Raw genomic sequence first — 20,754 nt, 5'->3', positions numbered from 1 at the left:
GCTGCCCACACCCTGATGCAGGTTAAGCTACTATTTACTGAGTACCAAGGAAATGCTAAGCAAAATTTAAACCATTCCCTAGCACTGAGGTGTAAAAAGAAGCCAAAGCAATGTATCCTTTCGAGCATTACTGGAAAGTGCTTTTCCCCTGAAAGAATCCAAGCACTAAAGTGGCAGGTGCTGAACTGTGGGAAGCTGGGACATAGGAGCAGGCCGAAGTAAAAGACTGGTGAAAACAGATGCCACTTAGGCCTTAAGAGGATACGAAGCTGATTAAGTGGAAACACTAAATTGGAAACTGTCACCTTTGTTTTGTTGTTGTTATTTGGATTTTTGTGCCACACCCAGTAGAGCACACATACAGGATCAGGGACATATACAGCGTCGGGTCGGGCCGACCATACACAGCGGCAGGGATTAAACAAGCTGGCTGTATGCAAGGTACCGGCCTTGCCCCTGTACCATCTCTCCAACCTAAGCCTAGACCTTTGAAGGAGCTGAGATAGGGACTGAATGCCAGAGGCAGAAACAGAAGCAAAAATCCTTTGTGTAAGGAAAGTGTCCCAATTTTAGGCCAAAAGTGCACTTATAGATAAGTAGCAATTAGTAATTGTCTCTAAGTCCACTATGCAGGCTTTCTTCTGAGGAAGAAGCTAGCTCACGGAAGCACGGCTGTGGATGTGGTTCTGTGGCAGAACACAGGCGTCATGTGTGCAAGGCGCTGAGTTTCCTGGGTTTCTATATGTTTTTCTTCTGCGACAGCACCAAGGATCAGCCCGGGCCTCACAGATGCAAGGTGGGTGCTCTCCACTACGCACATGCCCAGGCACTGTGGCGCTACAGTCCTGAGCACCACTGGGTCTGGCCAGAAACCAGGATAACAGCAACCAAGACATGGGACGAACAATATTTAATGCTCTAACATACATATCAGTAAAGTCTCATGAGGGAAAAAATTGGAAGAATGGAACATAAAAATATTTAAAGTGAAAATAGCCTGTTTTCCTCCAAATTTATGAAACACCCAACTACACGTAGGAGAATCTTGGAGAATCCTTAAGTAATATAAACAGAAGGAAAAAAAGAAAACAAAGAACAAATTTAAAATATCCCTACACTTCAGTATAGTCCAGTGAAAGAAAACCAATGATGAAAAAAATCTTCAAAATAGGGGCTAGAGGGGCCAGAGTGATAGTACAATGGGTAGGGCTGGCATATGGCTGATTCGAGTTTGATCCCTGGCACCCATAAGGCCCCCCAAGCGCTCCAGGAATTATACCTGAGCGCAGAGTATCTTATACCTAAGAGTAAAACTTAAGCAGTCTTGGGTGTGGCCCAAAGAAAAGGAACAAGGGGAGTGGGGGAGGGGAGGGGAAGCAGCTCAACTGGCTCAGTGCATGCTCCACACTCAGTCCAATTCCGTCCCTAGACCCTCATGGTCCCGCAGCACTGCAAGAAGCAATCCTTGAGCATAAAACTGGGAGTAGCCTCTATCACTGCTAGGTGTTGTTACAATGGAAATTTATAATATGCATTTTTTATTTTATAATTGATTTTTATAATTGATTTATAGAATGATTTATAATTGATTTATAGAATGTTCTTTAAAGAGATGATTTTGCATGCAGGTGCAAAGTTCTAAAAGGATGCCCATGCTGTATACACTTGGGATGAATTTCCCTGTTCCAAGCTAAGAAAATGCTGCTTTTAGGAAACTCCTTGTAACCATTCTGATAAGATACACCGTGTGTGTGCATCCCTGCATTACTTGAGCATGAAGCAAAGTAATGATGAGTTTGCAGTAATGTCCTATAGCAACAGGCACTTGGAACCCTGAGCTTTGTCCAGGGCGTAGGTGCTGGCCTCACCTAACTCCTTCTTGTTCCCCGCCATGGAATGTGTCGGCGGGCTTAAGTGAACACCCGCTACAACAGTGTGATGTCAAAACAAAACAAAACCAAACTTTAATTTTAAGGAAAAGATAAATGCCCAACACAGAAGAATGACAAAAATCATAGTAGATTTTACATTGAAAACTAAGATTTAAATAATAGGTATAACAACATTTTTAACACTGCTGAGAGTTTTCAAATTCTAAGAGAATCCCTAATGTTTAACTGCAGCATCGTTACCTGCTCCGCTGACAGAGCTCACTCTCTATGTAGCATGCAGATATTTTACACCAGTCACAGGGAGTCAGTGAGCACCGTGACCTCGAGAGTTTCGGTAACCTGGAGAGCCGCATGGCCTCCTCTACCTCTTTAAATTCTTTCATTGAATATATTTTTCCTGCAAGAAAGTTAGGACCTAAAGTTAATACCCTGAGTGCAACTCCCATTGCTCTTGGCTTAGGAAATCCCCAACACCTAGAGACAGTACCGGTCTCACACTGAAGGAGAGTTCTCTTTCCATCATCTCTGTCAAACTGCGCCTTTTTCAGAGGGTCACGGAATGGTGGCATGGTGACCTACAAGAAAAGTACTTCCCTAAGGACTAGGCTGTAGGCCCCTTTCTCTTGTCCAGAGGTTCATATGCCAGTTGATTCATGTGCCAGAAAAATCAAGACTACAGTGTCTCGCTGCTCATGGCAATCTAACCACACATAAGCTGATCACAGCACCAGGGATGGGCACTCTCGATCTGAGCAAGGCCCGCCAACCAAAGAGGCATGGTTAGCCCACGTGCTAATGGCCTTGGTAGCTCAAGAAACATTAAAAAGGAAATTCTAAAATACAGCTTACAGAAACTTCCATCAAGTAAACCTAAAGAAACTCCCTTGATTTTAACTTTTGTGGGGAGTTCTGTTTGGTTGGTTTGGGTTTTCTGGGCCACATCTGGTGGTGCTGGGGCAGAGGTTGGGAGGGTCACACCTGTGTTCTGGGGTTCGTTCCCAACTGCATAGCATGTGCTCCAACCCTTTAAGCCCTCTCCCCAGCTGCTAGATTTGTATTTTTAAATTAGAAAAATATTGTTTTTATAAACAGAAATTGTTCACTTTACATTAGATGTTGAAACTTTAACCTAATAACTTGGTTATACCATGAGTCATCTCAAATTGCTACGTTTTCAATTCTTTTATAACCTGAAATGTGTGCTTAGAAATTAAATTCTCTATTTTTACATTTGTAAAAGGTTTATGAAAATATACATTAAAAATCATTGGTGTGGGGCTGGAGTGATAGCACAGCGGGTAGGGCGTTTGCCTTGCACGCGGCCGACCCGGGTTCGAATCCCAGCATCCCATATGGTCCCCTGAGCACCGCCAGGGGTGATTCCTGAGTGCATGAGCCAGGAGTGACCCCTGTGCATCGCCGGGTGTGACCCAAAAAGCAAAAAAAAAAATAAAAATAATAAAAATAAAAATCATTGGTGTACGGGGATCCAGACGGAGGAGGTGCAGCCACCACACCTTCTCCAGATGGAGCCCCGGTGACACTGAGCAGCAACTAACACATCTCCGGGATTCGGGACGAGACAGCTCCAATCCTCGAGGCTGCATTAGCTAAAAACTAAAAACATACAATCTTTTAATGGAAAACTAATTATCAAATGCTTCCTTGGTAGTAGGGCTGTCTTTCTTGGGGGGAAACTCCAACAACAATAGTGAGTTTTGTGTTGAAATATGGAACGTAATCAAGGTAAAGAGAAAATGAAGTGAAATTCATCAGTTATACAGTTGGGGGTGGGGGGGGCGGGGGCGGGGGGTATACTGGGGTTTTTGGTGGTGGAATATGGGCACTGGTGAATGGATGGGTGTTTGAATATTGTATAACTGAGACATAAACCTGAGAACTTTGTAACTTTCCACATGGTGATTCAATAAAAATTTTTAAAAAAATCATCGGTGTGGGGCTGGAAGCTAGTACAGCATCACATGGTCCCCAGACCCTGCTGGGTGTGACCCTGGAGGCCCCCAACAACTCCAGGTTGGCCCAGGCATCCCCTGGCCGGCAGGGCTCCATCCTCCAGCCCTGGTGCTGAACTGACATCCTGCTCCATCGACCAAGAATCTCCAGCAAGGCCCAAGGCCTCCCAAGCACTGCCAGCAGGCCCCCTGCCCAAATAACTAAAGTATATATACACACATATATTTTTTTTTCTTTTTGGGCCACACTAGGAAATGCACAAGGGGTACTCCTGGCTCATGCACTCAGGAATTACTCCAGGCGGTGCTCGGGGGACCATATGTGATGCTGGGAATCGAACTCGGGTCGGCCGCGTGCAAGGCAAACGCCCTACCCGCTGTGCTCCAGCCCCCAAAGTATATTTTTAACCAGCAGATTAATTCACAAGATTTTCTCTATTTCACATATCTGAAGCACTTAAAAAGTACCAAGAAACACTTTAGGGAATAAAATCTGTCTACTTTGTGGTTCTTGAATGTCACCATTTCCATCTTGGACTTTAAACAAATATTATACCATTTTCAATGACAAAAATTTACCCCATGACAAAGCAGTTTGTTGCTGGTGTACAAACACAGGAAGACATAGGCCACAGGAAAACGGTGCATGGCAGTTGCAGGAAGTTATATAAGGACTGTGCCAAGGCCACACGATTGAACAACATGTTCTTATTAAAAAAGAAAAAAATACTACCACCCTACCCCATCCCCCTTTTTTCTTTTGTTTTTGCTGTTGGGTCACACCTGGTGGTGTCTGAGATCTTGCTGGTCCACAAGAGGGTGAGGCTCTCCAACATGCAAAGAACAAAGCACACACTAACTTTTGATTTACTCCCAGACCCCTACTTCCCACTTCCCTCTTTTTTTTTTTTTGCTTTTTTTGGGGGTCACACCTAGTGATGCACAGGGGTTATTCCTGACTCTGCACTCAGGAATCACCTTTGGTGGTGCTCAGGGGACCATATGGGATGCTGGGAATTGAACCTGGGTTAGCTGTGTGCAAGGCAAACGCCCTACCTACTGTGCTATCACTCCAGCCCCTACTTTCCTCTTTTTAAAAATAAACTTAATTGGTTTATTTTCTCTCTTTAGGCTGGATTTCTGTTTTGAGATACAGTGCTTGAAAAAAAAAATACAGAACCAACCAAAAAATCACAAAAACCACAGGGAGGGAGGGAGGGAGGGAGTGAGGGAGGGAGGGAGGGAGGGAGGGAAGAAGGGAAGAAGGAAGGAAGGAAGAAAGGAAGGAAGGAAGGAAGGAAGGAAGGAAGGAAGGAAGGAAGGAAGGAAGGAAGGAAGGAAGGAAGGAAGGAAGGAAGGAAGGAAGGAAGGAAGGAAGGAAGGAGTCGGATAACATTGCTTTGTCCTTTCTCCCTTGCCACAAGGAGCTTAGGTTTATCGGTCATACCCATCAAAGTGCTCCCGAGTCACTCCCATTCCTTTATCTGTAACCACTTTTCTATGCTCTCTTCCCCCTAATCAGACTGTTAATTTTTAAGGTCAGATCTTTCTAGGACACTGAACTTGAATTGTAAGTTAATATTGCCTTTCTTGGGGCTGGAAGGATAGTACAGCGGGTAGGGCACTTGCCTTGCTCCCAACCGATCCAGGTTCAGATTCCCAGCATCCCATATGGTCCCCCGAGCACCGCCAGGAGTGATTCCTGAGTGCAGAGCCAGGAGTAACCCCTGAGCATCACTGGGTGTGACCCAAAAAGCAAAAAAAAAAAATTGCCTTTCTCCTCTCCTTATGTCTTTTGAATAGTTTACTTTAAAGCAATGTCCTTTTTGTACAGACACAGGAAAACAGTTAATATTATGCTTTTATAACTTGGGATTTAATTGACTTCAAATATTATTCCCTCCTGGGAATCTGCTTTTTCGACTTAAGTCTCAGTTGCCCTTAGTTCCTAGCACCCCAAAACAGGGTCCCGATGAGGGACTGAATGGATCCAGGGCAAGCTGTGAGCTACCCTGTCATCAAAATGGGCCAAGTCAAAGCGCCACGATTCTTAACCATAAGTTAAGAGCTTGATCATGGACAAATACTGTCATGATCCAAAAGGAACGACGAGACTAGGACCCTGCTAGGGATAGGAAAGACTAATCTGACCTGAGCACTGTGGTCTGAGATCAAGATGGCCCCAGGAGAGTAATTCTATAAGCTTAATGTATCTCTTACTGTGTCAATACAAAATTATTAATATTATGAATGCTTATATGTTAGTTGGATGAGGAGAGGAGAAACACACCCATGGGATTCAGCTCTTGGGTGGGTGTCCTGCTGAAAGAGAATCTGTCCTAGGAGCAGCATCCCCTGAGGGAAAGAACTTTAATCCTATTGATTGTGACCACACCTATGTGTAAGCCCCAACCCGCTCATGCTTTGGGATTTAACTAGGCTGTAAGAGTGGGCTGGGGGGGTTCCAGATCTAGGTCCAGAGTGAGAAGGAAAATGAAGTAGCATGGGGGAGGAAGAAGCAGGAGGAGAATCAGAGAAGAATGGAGATGGGAATGGAGATGGGAATGGTTCTGGAGCACTGTGATGGGTGTGACCCGATAAACCTAAGGTCCTTAGGGAGAAAGCAATGTTATCCGGAAGGAAGGAAGGAAGGAAGGAAGGAAGGAAGGAAGGAAGGAAGGAAGGAAGGAAGGAAGGAAGGAAGGAAGGAAGGAAGGAAGGAAGGAAGGAAGGAAGGAAGGAAGGAAGGAAGGAAGGAAGGAAGGAAGGAAGGAAGGAAGGAAGGAACGGAGAGAGGGAGGGGGAGGGAGGGAGGGGGGAGAGGGGGAGAGGGAGGGAGAGAGGGAAGGGCGAGTGAGTGAAAGGCAATAGTATATAAAATCTGAGAAAACTAAAAATAGTATGTATAATCATAATGTTTTTTCTCAATTACCTGATGATACAGAATTACTTTTGTAACAAATTTAAAAGTTTACAGAATCTTTAAACATTACCTATTACCCAATTATTATTCAGTATTTTCAAATTTTATGGAAGTCTGCTTTACTCTGGCCTTTGGATTTTTTTGTTGTTATTCCTAAAATATGAATATACTTAACTATTTATGAGATGTTATTGCATGGGGCTGGGGATGTGGCTCAGTGGTATAGCACATGCCTCAAATAATGAATCCCTGGGTTCTATCCCCAGCACCAAAATCCTCCCCAACATATACACACGCACTATTGCATTCTTAGGGAATCAGTTAGTTAATATTCACATATTAATGCTACTCAAAATAATACAACAATACCAAATCCTACCTTCAGAAATGTGGGGTCCTCTTTCTTCCTAGAAAAAGGATCGTACTCCTTTGGATCATAATGTTCCCTAAATGCGACTCCCTATTGGAAGGAAACAAAAGCACACAGAGGATGGTTTTCCATCGTGACTTCCCAGATGCCTGCACACAGGAAGCATCCTGTGAGCTTGCATAGTCTCTGCCTGATTATAGGGAAATGTGTTGTCTCCAATGTAACATTATCCTGGCATATTACTTGCAGAAATAGTTGGCTAAAGTCCTACTTTCAAAGTAAAGAGGTCTTACTTGTTCCCGTTTTCTGACTGTATTTGTTAAAATCATCATCATCATCATCATCATCCCGTTGATATCGATTTTCTCGAGCAGTCTCAGTACAATCTCCATTCCTGAGATTTTAGGCCTCTTTTTACTTGTTCTTCCCAACAGTGCTGCATGGAGGCTCTTTCAGAGTCAGGGAATGAGACCCATCATTGTTACTGGTTTTGGCATATGAATACATCACAGGGAGCTTGCCAGGCTCTCACCCATGTGGCCAGGAAACTCTCAGTACCTTGCAAATTAGGCTATAAGATGTTGCACGGCCTCTTTGCTTCCACGAGCTTGGTCTAATAGTTTCTGGATGCTGCACAGTGCCCCCCATGTAATCCCACCAATGGCCAACATCCAGAGACATTCATCCATTTGTTAAAATATTGTTAAATAATCTTAGGGTGGGGGGAGAAACACACAGAGGAGTTTCACAATAAATTCCCCAGTGTAACAAGCCTCCAGAGTCACATAGTTGCAGCTGGGTGGGGTCTGAGGAACACGAAACCTGGGTCAGCTGAGTAGCAAGCGCCTTACTACTATCTTTTCAGCACCCTAGCAACATTTCTGTTTTCTAAATGACCAAATGTGTTAGTATTCCAACATTCTTCATGAAAACTTTGCATACTTTAAGTAGATTCTATCACTTTAACATTTGTTTCTTGAACAAACTAAGTTTAATTCTAATTTGGTCTTCCCTTCCCATTTGCATTTGCTATTGAAACATAAGAATACAACAAAGGGCGATCGATGGGAGGGGGGAACTTTTGCCTTGCACCCAACTCAGAATTCATCTCAGCATCCCATATGGTCCCCAAAGCAGAGCACCGCCAGATGTAATTTCTGAGTGCAGAGCCAGGGGTAATCCCTGAGCATCGCTGGGCGTGACCCCCTTTCTCCCCCCAAAAAAAATACAACCACAGGGGCCAGAAAGATTAGTTAAGGCCTTATATGCAGCTGACCCAGGTTCGATCCCAGGCACTGAATTTTGGTCTCCTGAACATGACCAGGAGTGATCCCTGAGCAAAGAGCCAGGAGTAAGCCCTGAGCACCACAGGGTGTGGCCCTAAAACCAAAATAATAATAAATTAATAATAATTGAGTTATAGATCCCGAATACACACACATATAAATATATATACATATATATATATATATATTCTGAGCCTAGAGCCAAATTTTAATTGATGTATAGAATTAAACAAGAGTGAAAGAAGAAAATTGTTCTATTTACACATTTTTTTTAAAAGACACAGATTTTATTTTATTTTGTCTTTTTGCTTTTTGGGTCACACCCAGCGATGCACAGGGGTTACTCCTGGCTCTCCACTCAGGAATTACCCCCAGCAGTGCTCAGGGGACCATATGGGATGCTGGGAATCGAACCTGGGTCGGCCGCGTGCAAGGCAAACACCCTACCCGCTGTGCTATTGCTCCAGCCCCTATTTACACATTTTAAATCCAAACCTAACCCTTTTCCTCCATTGTTTCTGTATGTAATGGATTTAACAGTATTATTTGCTAGAATAAAACATGGATTATACATATATTAAGGGAGAGGGGAAAGGACAGGATATTTGGATAATTATAAATAAAGATAACCTTAGCTAAAGCCAATCTTTAAAAAGCCATATGATCTCTTAGTACCTTTTTATTTACATATTTTAAAAAGTTTTCTAATTCCTCTTGTCTCCTTTTTATAATCTTCTTATGAGAAGAAACTCTTTCCATGATTTTCTTTTGGAGAGGATTTGCCACATGATCAACCCATCTTTTATATAACAGTTCTTTTTTCCTTTCATTTAAAAAAGCATGATGTTGTAAGAATTTATCTAGTTCCTAGAAAATGATTATAAAATTAAGATATATCAATTTATCAATTTAAAATATCATTTTAAAATAATTAAAACAAATACATTATCTTAAGCTCTTGTTGTTTTTTTTTCCCTAGGAATAGCCCACAATCATTCATCAATTCAATCATTTATTTGATTTCTATGTGACACAGGCTATAGTGGAAACACTGAGTACACAAAATAAATGAGACAACAGGTCTGTTCTCTTAAGAAAAGAGACTACAAATTCATGAAACAATGGGTGGAGGGATGATACAGTCTCACTCACAAACACACACACACACACAAACACCAGCTGAGATAGATATTAACTTAAAACAAAGAAGAAGGAAAAACTATTTTGTGGAGCTTAAAAGATTTTCAGGGGGCCGGAGTGATAGCACATTGCATAGGGTGTTTGCCTTGCACACCGCCACTGGGGTTCCACAGCATCCCATATGGTCCCCCAAGTACCACCAGGAGTAATTCCTGTAGAGCCAGGAATATCCCCTGTGCATCACCAGGTATGACCCAAAAAGCAAAAAATAAAGTTAGCTCCAGAGGTATTTTAATTCTATTGCCTGTGTTCTCTAAAAAATTTATAATAATAACTGCTAAAATAAAAATATATATATTTTTTTATTTGAGACCATCTATATCTCTTACCTTAATGGTATGATTTTCTCTATATAATATTGATTGAATAGCTTCGTCAATATCTTCTGTAGCTAGTGCCTAAAATGATAGAATAAAAATGTGAAAACCAAACCCTAAATGAATTGAATTTTAGAGCGGGAGGGATAATACAGGAGTAAGGCATTGCCTTGCTTATAGCTGATCCCTGGCACTACATATGGTCCCCTAAGAAATACCAAAGGTGACTTCCCTGAGCAGAGTCAGGAATTATCCCTGAGCATTGCTGGGTACAGAGAGAGGGAGGGAGGAATTGAATTTTTAGTGCTACCTGAACTCATAATTTTCATGACACACACATCCCAGATTTTCAAAGGAGGAAGGGGCTCCTCCACTGAGCCATATTCCTAAAGATTATGTGAATCTTTCTACAGTCTGCACAGCTAGTTCTTGGGCAAAAACACAGTACAGGCATTTGAGCACCAGCAAGGACAAATTACTTGCAAGTAGTAGTATATGTAAATATGTATGTGTGTGTGTGGTGCCAGATATCAAAGCCAGGGACACATACATGCAGGGCACGTGCTCTAAGCTGAACCATATGCCCAACTTTCCTTGGTTGGTAGGTTTGGGGGCCACACCCAGTTGTGCTCTGTGTTCAGGGGCACTCCGTACCAGTACGTGGGGACCACATGTGGTGCTGGGGATTGATCTTAGTATGGTCATAAGCAAGGCAAGTGTCAATCCCATACTAGATCTCCAGTTCCCCAACTTTTAATTTTTAACCTTCCTACCAATTTTTTTTTCACATTCCACTATGGGTTAAAATCAGGGTTTTTTTCTCCTCGAGTTGGGGGAGGAGGGCACCCAAGAGTGACTGGGGGACCCAGAGACAACTCTTGGTGATACTCAGCCAAGTGATTGCCGAAGCCATGAAGTACTGGAGAGCACCAGGGTCACTCAGGCAGTGATCATGAGGCGTTGGTAATTGAACTAGGGGCCTCCTCACACCAGGCATATACTCCTGGCATTCCACAGACAAAATAATTCTTTCTTTGAATTCATTTGGCCACTGATAAATTCTATTTTAATTTACTGTCATTATAATTAAAAATATTAATACACATTTCATATATAAGTCTCACTTTTTTACTTTAAAGCAACACAATCTTCAGAGGATAGTTTATGGTGGCATTAATTTTTCTTCCATTTTCAAAATAAATATTTCACAATTAAATATCTGCCAGTAAATACAGTAGGTTGGCTTTCATCATAAACATACTCTCAGATTCACACAAAATTCAAATTGTCTTCAATTGTCAGTGGAAGTGGTCATCTTCAGTTCTAAGACTCTCTCAAAACAGATGTGTAAAATCTCAAAATCTAAAATCTATCTTTCCACACTATAATCAAAGGAGCTTAATTGAAGTATATGCCCATCGTAATTAAGCAGTGGCTGAAAGCCTGGAAATACTGAGCTGAACCAGAATTTAAATTCAAATATGACTTTTTGAATTTCTTTTGTACTTTCTGCCTCAAAGAGCTGCTATTTCTTGCAAATCTATTGTTCTCAAACAAGATGAGTAATTAATATTCTAAAAAAATTATAGAAATCAACAATTCAAAGATACTGGAGAGTAACCAAAAGCAAGAAAAAACTAGAAAGTAGTCAACATTTGGAAAAAAGACAAGAGAAGACCAGCAGATAGTACAGAGGGTTCAATCTCCATCTTCTAGTATAGTCCTCTGAGCATTGCCAGGAGTGATGATTCCATATCAGAGCCTGGAGTAAGCCCTGAGCACTGCTGGGTGTGGCCCCTAAACCAAGTATATATAAAGAAGTCAGTCACACAGGGCCACCTACTATACAAAACTTATTTGTATAAATGTCCATAAGAGACAAATCTCAAGTAGAGGAGGGCTGTCAGTGGGAAGGGTTAGGGGGTGGGAGTGGGGGGGTGGGCAGAAAATGGGAAGTGATTGCTTAAGGGTATAAGAAAAAAGTGTCTTTTTTTTTTTTTTTTTGCTTTTTGGGTCACACCCAGCGATGCTCAGGGGTTACTCCTGGCTTTGCAAAAAAAGTGTCTTTTAAACTACATAAATTAAAAAAATAAATAAATAAATAAATAAATAAATAAATAAAAATAAACTACATAAATTATATCTCAGTAATAAAAGCTTGACAACAAAATTACAAACCGACTCAACTAAGATATGGGCAGAATATCTAAACAAACCCTTCACCAGGTAAGATTTATTAAATGGCAAATAAGACATGAACCGATGTTCAACATCAGTCACTACAGAACTGCAAACTGAAAGCAAGGATGCAAGGGATTGTTCAGCCACAGTGTGAATGCTTTGCATGTGTAAGACCCAGGTTTGAGTCTTCGCACCATCACAGAAAGGCATGAGTGGGTCAATACTTGTTTTGCATGTGGCCCAGCGGCCCACCTAGTTCTATTCTCCTGCACCCAGACGGTCTCCTGAGCCGCACCCTGAGCAGAGCCAGGAGTAAGTCCTGAGCACAGCCACCTGTTGCTCAAAAACAAACAAAAATGTTCAGGGCAACAAAAGTTTCTATTCACTGTGACAAGACAGATATAGCTCAAATGGTAGAGCATATGTCTAGAATGTTCTAGGCCCTAACTCATTCCCATCCTGCATAGGTCCTAAGCAACACAGGGCTTTACAACAATTTTTAACTAATAAAAGATGCCACTATGCATCTGTCAGAACGCCTCAAATTAAAAGACTACACATACACTAAGAAAAAAAAAAATCATACCAAATGTGAAGACCTGCTATTCTCATATACTGCTGGTAGAAATAATACCTTGGAAACAATTGGACACAGATTATAAAGGGACACAGAAGAAATCGGAGTAGTGAACTGTGTTCATTCTCTTGACTGGTGATAAATTTCATGTGTTATACATGTCATAACAGATCAAGCTGTACATTTTAAACACAGGCATTTTATTGCACATCAATGAGAGATCTTCCTAAAACTTAGAAAAAATACAATAAAAAATAAATCACAGCCAATGCAATTTGGAGGTAAAGCAGCTGTGGCAACACTTCAAGAAAAAGCTTCTAACTTTGTTACATTAGAAAAGGACAATCAGGGGGCTGGAGAGAAGATACAGCCAATAGGATGCTTGCCTTGCACAAGATCAATCTGTTTCTATCCCCAGCATCCCATATGGCCCCCAGAGCCTTCCAGGAGTGATTTCTGAGTGCAGAGCCAGGATTAACCCCTGAGCACTGTTGGGTGCTCAAAAACAAAAAACAAACAAACTGAAACCTCAACCAGGTCTGGGGAAGACAGTTCAAAGGGGTGGAACCCACCCCTGACTCCAGCAAGGAGGTCCTTGTGGCTCCCAGCGGCACCGTGCAGTGCAAGGGCATCACTCCCTGACTCCCAGACATTTCTGGAAGCCCACCCACCTAACCCTATCCCACTCACCCCCCGCAAAACAGGCTGGAGGAATAACCAGGGTTCTACGATTTCACCTCAAGCTAGAAAAAAAAAAAAAAGCAAACGCAAAGCCAGTAGCACGAAGAACTCAAAAGCAGAGGTACAGCGCATGTATTATGCACAGGCCACTTCTCAATGCAACGGAGCAGAAACTTCCAAATGCCCAACTGTTATACCTCTATCCAAGACACTGGCTGCGGGGCCAAGCATTCTTTTGAGCTCTTGGACTTCTGAGGTTTGTTAGTTACCGTGTCTAAATTTTTCATTGCGGTAATAACAGAGCTCCTAGCAAGTCTATTTAGGGGGGAAAATCGCTTATTAAGCAACAATTCACAATCACCTTGTTTTTCTCTTGTTCAATAACCCAGCCTGGGGCCGAGTAGGGCGTTTGCCTTGCTAGGGCTTCATCCCGAGCATCTCATGTGGTACCCTCGCCCCGCCTGCCCCCGCCAACCCGCACCCCAGCACCACCAGGAGTGATTTTTTGGGTGCTGAGCGTTGCCGGGTGTGCCGCCAAATCCTAGACAAATAATAGTAATCCATTCTTGTGAGCATTTGGACAGGGATTGGCCATCCAGCCCCCACATCATGCCCTGCACCGAGGGCTCCTGCTTTAGCCCTGCCCTTTAATCAGGGAGCGTTTCCCCCTCCCTCCCTTGGCCGTCCCGGGGGTGCCCGGAATTGCCCGCAATGGCCCGCCTGGCCTCTAGGGGTCGCCAGTGCCGTTTTTTCAACCGCGGGCGGCGAAGGGCGAGTTCCAACTCTCGGGCTACACCCAGGGTGCCTGCGGGAAGGAGGAAACGGGCTTTCGGGGCGCTAGTCGCCGAGCTCCGAGCGGCCAGGCCCCTCCTCCCCGGGCCGGAGGAGCTCTCGGAGCCGCCGGCGCCAGCCGACCCACAGCGCCCACGGCGCCGTCCGTTCCCGCCCGTCCGTCAGCGACTCGGCTGCGCGCGACCCGGGCCCCGCCCGGCGCTGAGAGGGACGCGCGGCGCGCTACTGGCACCTCGGCTGCTCCCCTCCCACGGCTGGAGGTGCGCCGGGGCCCGGCCCGCTCGCTCACGGCCCCGGGGTCGTCGTCGGCCGCGGCGCGCCAGTGCGCCCCGTCGCCTGGGAACGTGCGAACGTTCGCGCTTAGCGACTGCGGACGCAGCGCCCGGGGAACGCGGAGCCCCGCCAGGCCGCGCTCCTCGGGGCGACCGAGAGTCGCGCACAGCCGCGCCCTCGCGGCCCCCGTAGGGCGGAGTCGGACCCAAATGTCCGCGCGGATTGGTCGGCTGTGGAGGTGCCGCCCCCGCCTCCACGTGATGGACAGCCGTAGCAGCCAATAGCTGGCACGTCGCCGTCTCGCCCCGCCTTTCCAGGCTGAATCGGTCGTTGGGCGGCTCCTCAGCGCGCTGAGCCCTCAGCTGAGCGGTTAGGCTGGCTGCGCCGTTTCGCTCTGGTCAGGGATGCGCTGCCTCCTCGTGTCCTCCGTGCCTTCTGCGCGTCCCCCCAGCCAACGGGACTGACCAGCAGGCCCTGCTGTCGCCTTCAGTCCCACTCCAGGGAATGCCCCTATAATCCCTCTTAGGGAGTGGCGGGAGGGGGCGTCTGTCCTCTGTACCCTTGAAGGAATGGATTAATTAAGTGCCTTAAAGGTGTTTTTAGTACCCCGGAACTAAATCGTGCACCTTCTCAATGGTCGCCCTGTTCTCGGACTAGTGTGTCCTAACGGCAGCCAGAAAGTTATGAGAGAACTCAGCTCCGGTTCAGCTTTCTTCATTTCGTGGGGTTTTCCCACCCCAGAAGGATTTTTGGTTTTGTTTAATCCCAGGTGATTCTGATGCACACCACGGATATAGTATTTGTTGTTTCTGGGTTTGGTTTTTACGCGATTGTGGGCTAGAGATTGCTCAAGGGCTTGAGCGCGCCTCCTTGGCGCGCGGGGGGACTGGGTTCCAGCCCCCGCCCGGCACCAGTATGTCCAGGAGTGGTTCTTGCATCCTCGGCACTGGGCTGGACTAGCCTCTGGGTGTGACTCCGCCCCCTCAGGGAAAAGAGAAATTTTGAGATTGTAGTTTTAGGGATTTACTTCATAGTCTGCTCTGGGTCGACTTCAAGTTGTCTAATTGTATTCATCTCTGAGTAGTGCTGAGCATCAGGTAATGGGCCTCTACTTTCCCCCTCCATCTTGCGAAGGATACTGTTGATGGTCAAACTGTCCAGAGTGTCTTAGGGACGTTTCTGTTCACAGGCCTCTGCAAGCCTTCGGAGTAGATCTCTCGGGCTGCTGTTCCTCTTTCCGAACCGAGGGAGCATGAGCCATTTGCAGAATTTGCTGTTAGATTCCCTCCTAGGAACCAGGCATGTGGACAGTGCAGCTCTCATCCGGCTCCAGGACCAAACCCTCTGTGTCTCATCACCAGGGTTTAATGTAAGGAAAAATAAGCCTGAGCATAAGAAGGGCTTGCAGCTTTTTTGGTTGGGTTGGGGTGGGTTGGGGGGGGGGCTACACCTAATGGTGCTCACAGGTTGCTCTGAGCACTGTACTCATCACTCCTGGCAGTGCTAAGGAAGACCATCTGGGATGTCAGGGGTCTGCCAGGTACAAAGCAAGTGCCCTACCCACTGTAATGTCTCTCATCCCCAAGGGCACATGAGTTTGTTTTTTAAGGCCACACCCACTGATGCTCAGGGGTTACTCTTGGCTTTATCCCTTCCCGGCAGAACTCAGGGTACCATATTGGATGCCTTATGAAATCCCAGGTTGGCCATGTGCAAGGCAGTTGCCCTACCATTAGTTCTATCTCTCTGGCCCCAAGCCAGTTACATTTTTTTTAAAAAAGTGTAATTATCACTCTAGCCCCTGAGCATACAAGTTTTAAACACATTTTTTTCCTGTAAATATTCTAGGCCTCTGGGCCATATGCTTTCTCACACAGCTCCTCTGTTCAGCCCTTGTGATGGGAAAGCAGTCTTAGACAACACATAAAAGAATGGTCTGGCAGTATTCCAATAAAACTGTAGGTGTCCAGGACAACCAAACAACTTACACCTGACTGAGTGCTGAACACAAACTGAGAGCTCCACACTAGAGGAGGTGGGCAGGATGAGACACAAGGGCATGAGGGTCTCGGCGTTTGGTGGTGGGGAGGTGAAGTAACTATACATACCAAGACCACAAATGTCAACACTATTGTAAACACACGGCTTCAACTATAATGAAATTTTTAAACTACACAAATTTGAATTTTCTATCAGTTTCACATACCAAAGAATTACTTTGAAGTTGTTTTCGCCTCAAATAATAATATAAATACAAGACCAGAGCGATAACAATTCCCTAACCACATATGGTCCCCTGAACCCAACCAGGAGTGATTCCAAAGCCAGGAGTAATCAATCTCTGAGCACCACCAGGTGTGTCCCCAAAACACACACACACACACACACACACACACACACACACACACACACCCCTTAATTTTCAGTCCAACAAGAGCAGCAGACTGATTTGTCCAACCTTTCATGGTTTGCCAATTTCTAATCTATTTCACTTCTGCAGGTGATGCCCTGTGATATCCTAAAGCTGGTGAATGGCTTTGCCAGGAACCCTTTGCAAACCCGAAGAGAGGGATTGTATTTCAAAGAAAAGGATTATACATGTGTCCGGGCAGATGACTATTCTCTTTATGCTAAGAATGTGAGTGTTCAAGACTTGAAGACAGTTGGGCAAAAAAAATCATAAGAATTTGACTACAGGAGACTGGGGTGATAGTATGGCAGGTAGGGCTCTTGCCCAGGACACAGTCAACCCTGGTTGATCCCGGGCATCTCATAAGGTGCCCTGAACCCCACCAGAAGTGATGTCTAATGCCAGTTAAATTGGCACCTTCGACCAGCAGGGGTCAGTCACAGATAATGAGACAAGCAAACCTGTCCAAGCTTTCCATCCCCTAGGCAGCCTTCAGTGACCTCACAAGCTGGCCATTTATTCCCTACAATAGCGCTTCTCCACCCCCACCATGCTCCCAACAGGTGAGCCTTTGTTGGATTATTAAAGATAGTAAGCACATCAACATTCAATAGGTAAAAGAAGAGGCCAAGGTATTTTACACAGCGATCAGAAGGCACCTTCAATCATGAAGTCCTGAGAGTTTCCTGTTCTGGTTTTTGCCCATGTTGTCCCTGAAAGGTCCAGGAATGAGCTCATGGAAGGAAAACGCAGAGACCCGCGTGAATTATGCTGAACTGGGTTTACTGAAGCGCCCCCGGGGAAGGTTCACGGGTCTCTGAAGAGATCAGTGAAGTCACACCCAACCTGCGTTTTAGGGTGGATTTATAGGGATGGAAAGGAGGTCTGGGATGGGGAAGGAATGCATGGTTAGCTAGGTACCAGGTCCTGCTTGTGTCTCATAAGAGTTGACTGGCTCCAGAGCCTGTCAGATGCCAGGGGTTGGAGGAGGGGTGTCTTCATGTAAATCTCAGGAATTACGAGCCACATTTGAAGATGCTCACCAATGATTTCAAGGTGCCCCTCTATCCTGAGCCCCCTGGGCCAACCCAATAATCCAATAATCTAAAAGACCCTAAACAGTCTTATTCTATGTTTCCCTGGTGTATTCTTTGTGGCTGGCATCTATTTGTCATTTGTTCTACTTTTTTTCTGCTATATTACTCTACCCTGGTTTTATTTTGCAAACCCTTTGCATTCTGATACCTAAACTATCTAACTTTGGGGCATATCCCATCTTTGGGTTTTTTTGTTATGGGACCAATTCCCACAGTGATCCCTGAGCACTGAGTCAGGAGTAAGCCCTGAGCATGGCCAGAAGTGGCCTTAAAACAAAACTTTAAGAGAGCTAGCACTGGGGCTGGAGCAATAGCACAGCGGGTAGGGCATTTGCCTTGCACTCAGCCAACCCGGGTTCGATTCTCAGCATCCCATATGGTCCCCTGAGCACCGCCAGGAGTAATTCCTGAGAAGCAGAGCCAGGAGTCACCCCTGAGAATCTCTGGGTGTGACTCAAAAAGGAAAAAAAAAGAGCTAGCACAGCAGATAAGGCACTTACTTTGCTTGTAGCCAAACCGGGATCGATCCCTGGCATTCTATAAGGTCCCCTATGCACCGCCAGGATTGATTACTAAGTGCAGAGCCAGGAGTTAGCCCTGAGCATCTCAGATGTGGCCTCAAAATGACAACAACAGCCCAATTATTTTTTCTTTCAGGACTGAGGAAATAATAGGTTGGTGTACTTAGTTGCCATGCAGGAGCTCTACTTTCTGTCCCTGGTGTTATTCCATTCGTTTCTGCTATTATTCTTTCCTGCTATGTTGTGTTATGGGTTTCAAAACCATAGTGACCCATTTCCAAATGTATTAATTCTAAGTTCCATGATTAATTTCCATTCTCTCCGTGGAACTCATGGACATTGGGATCTATTGCAATCAGAGAGGTGTCTTCCAAATACATATGCTGTAGTTACAATGGTCTGCAACTCTCACAGGAAAGGCAGTTGAGTTAGTGGAAAAGAAAAGAGAGTGAGAACAAAAAAATATGTGGCTATATGGTAGAACATAAATGGTGGGAAGTGGGACTGGGGATTACTAATCCTGTGATTAGAACCAAGAGAAGGAAGGGCATTCTGTTTTATTCTCATCCAGGGAGATTCTGGCGTGATTGTTGTGAAGACTCATCTGTATCTTGTGGTGTCAACTTACACCAAGGGCATGTACCCCAGTGTCTGTGTGGAAGCCACGGAGAAGTTGGGTGAGTTTGTCTCCCCCACCTCCCTGCCACCGGCCCTGTCTTGTCCTTCGCTCTGTTGGCTGCCAATCACGAAGACACTTCTCAAGCCAATGAGGGCAGAAAGGGGGGATTTAGTGGAAAGACACTGGGTTTTCCTAACCGAACCACTGATGGAGCCTCAGGGAACCTGAATCCCAGCGCTGGAACACTGCCAGCGCACTTGTTCCCCTCCGTCTAAGTCAGCTTTGTTCTCAGGGGTGACCCCTGATTGTGCTCAGTGGTCCATATGCAGGGATTTGAACTATGGTTGGTGGGATACAAGGCGTGTTGCTTAAGCCCTGCACTATCTTTCTGGTCTGTTTTTATTTTTTTTTCCCTCCTCCCAAAATATACTTCAGGGCTGGAGCAATAGTACAGTGGGGCAAGGCATTTGCCTTGCATGGGGCCAACCCAGGTTCAATCCCCGGCATCTCTTTGATCCCCCAGGTACTGCCAGGAGTGATTCCTGAGTGCAGAGTCAGGAGTAACCCCTGAGTACTGTTGGGTGTGGCCCCAAAACAAAAATAAAACAAAATTTACGTATATTATATATTTAAAGGTATATATAAATTTATATATATGATTGGGACTCCGCGCCAGGCTGTTTTCACTCAGGGTGCCCCAGAGGGGGGTGGGTGAGAACCCTCCCTGCCCCAAGGAACCCAGCCCTGGCAGCTGACCTCCACTACCAACCGCCACCATGCTCCAGGCTGCTTTCCGGACACATTATAAGACACATTATAAGACAGTTCCTACCCATTTTCCATAATTACCACACCATGTTTGATGGAGTTCAGCAAGCTACCAAGAGTATCCTGCCCGCATGGACAGAGCCTGGCAAGCTACCCGTGGCATATTTGATATGCCAAAAACAATAACAATAGGTCTCATTCCCCTGACCCTGAAAGAGCCTCCAATCAATGGGAAAGATGAGTAAGGAGAGGCTGCTAAAATCTCAGAGCTGGGAGGAATTAGAGATGTTACTGGTACCCACTGGAGTAAATCGATGAACAATGGGATGACAGTGATACAGTGATATATATGATTATATATTATACATATAATTTCAATAAAAACTATCTTGCTTCACCAAGACAAAACAAAACAAAATAATCAGACTGGTTTTATTTTTCAGGTGACTACCTAAGAAGAAAAAGAAGTTAAGTCACCAGAAGTCTATGAAAGACAACTTGCATTATCTTAGAAGAATACTATAAATACTAAATAAATAATGCTTTATTGTATAGTTGTGAAATACTAAGCAGAAGATATTGCGAAGGAAGAGTGTGCTGAGGTGGTGTTTTATTCTCTTTTTAAATTTAATTTTAGACACCATGGTTTATGAGACTGTTGAGGGTAGACTTCCTTGCATAGATAATTCTAGCACCACACCCTCCACTAGTGTTCTGCTTTCCTCAACCATTACCCCATGCTCCCATGTCCCTTCCCCGCCAGCACCATCCCACACACACTCTGTGGTAAGCTTCCTATTGGAGACCAATTCTCAGTTTCTGTTGCCTTTGGGTATTTATTAATCTCCTGCCCTGTATCTTTATATCCCCTGTA

At 44.9% G+C, this 20,754-nt stretch overlaps 2 protein-coding genes across 2 annotated transcripts in view; one reads left to right on the top strand and one right to left on the bottom strand.

Moving 5' to 3' along the window:
- FAM228B (family with sequence similarity 228 member B) overlaps positions 1-15,590 on the bottom strand; it is a 22,041-nt gene extending 6,451 nt beyond the window's left edge. The window contains exons 1-6 of the mRNA XM_055121354.1: positions 15,578-15,590; positions 14,425-14,783; positions 9,974-10,042; positions 7,168-7,248; positions 2,380-2,467; positions 2,133-2,289 (exon numbers count right to left, since the gene is read on the bottom strand). Coding sequence (XP_054977329.1) covers positions 2,133-2,289; positions 2,380-2,467; positions 7,168-7,248; positions 9,974-10,042; positions 14,425-14,783; positions 15,578-15,590 — 767 coding nt within the window. The remainder of the gene's footprint in view (positions 1-2,132; positions 2,290-2,379; positions 2,468-7,167; positions 7,249-9,973; positions 10,043-14,424; positions 14,784-15,577) is intronic.
- PFN4 (profilin family member 4) lies at positions 15,493-20,352 on the top strand. Its single transcript, XM_004609393.2, has 5 exons — positions 15,493-15,562; positions 15,655-15,834; positions 16,966-17,107; positions 19,069-19,170; positions 20,324-20,352. Exons 2-5 carry the CDS (start codon positions 15,718-15,720, stop codon positions 20,350-20,352), a joined length of 390 nt encoding a protein of 129 aa, XP_004609450.1. The 5' UTR covers positions 15,493-15,562; positions 15,655-15,717.
- Positions 20,353-20,754: the final 402 nt, after the last annotated feature.

The sequence above is a fragment of the Sorex araneus genome, chromosome X (genome assembly GCF_027595985.1).
Source record: "Sorex araneus isolate mSorAra2 chromosome X, mSorAra2.pri, whole genome shotgun sequence".
Taxonomy (NCBI): Eukaryota; Metazoa; Chordata; class Mammalia; order Eulipotyphla; family Soricidae; genus Sorex; species Sorex araneus.
The sequence above is the reverse complement of the archived record's forward strand: the minus strand, read 5'-3'. Positions and strand labels throughout refer to the sequence as shown.

Bases quoted from the DNA above. Each gene is read 5' to 3' on its own strand.
- PFN4 (XM_004609393.2), top strand. From the start codon at position 15,718: ATGAGCCATTTGCAGAATTTGCTGTTAGATTCCCTCCTAGGAACCAGG. The intron at 15,835-16,965 runs GTAAGGAAAAAT...TCACTTCTGCAG, and splicing joins TCTCATCACCAGGGTTTAAT to GTGATGCCCTGTGATATCCT. The intron at 17,108-19,068 runs GTGTTCAAGACT...TCATCCAGGGAG, and splicing joins TCTTTATGCTAAGAATGTGA to ATTCTGGCGTGATTGTTGTG.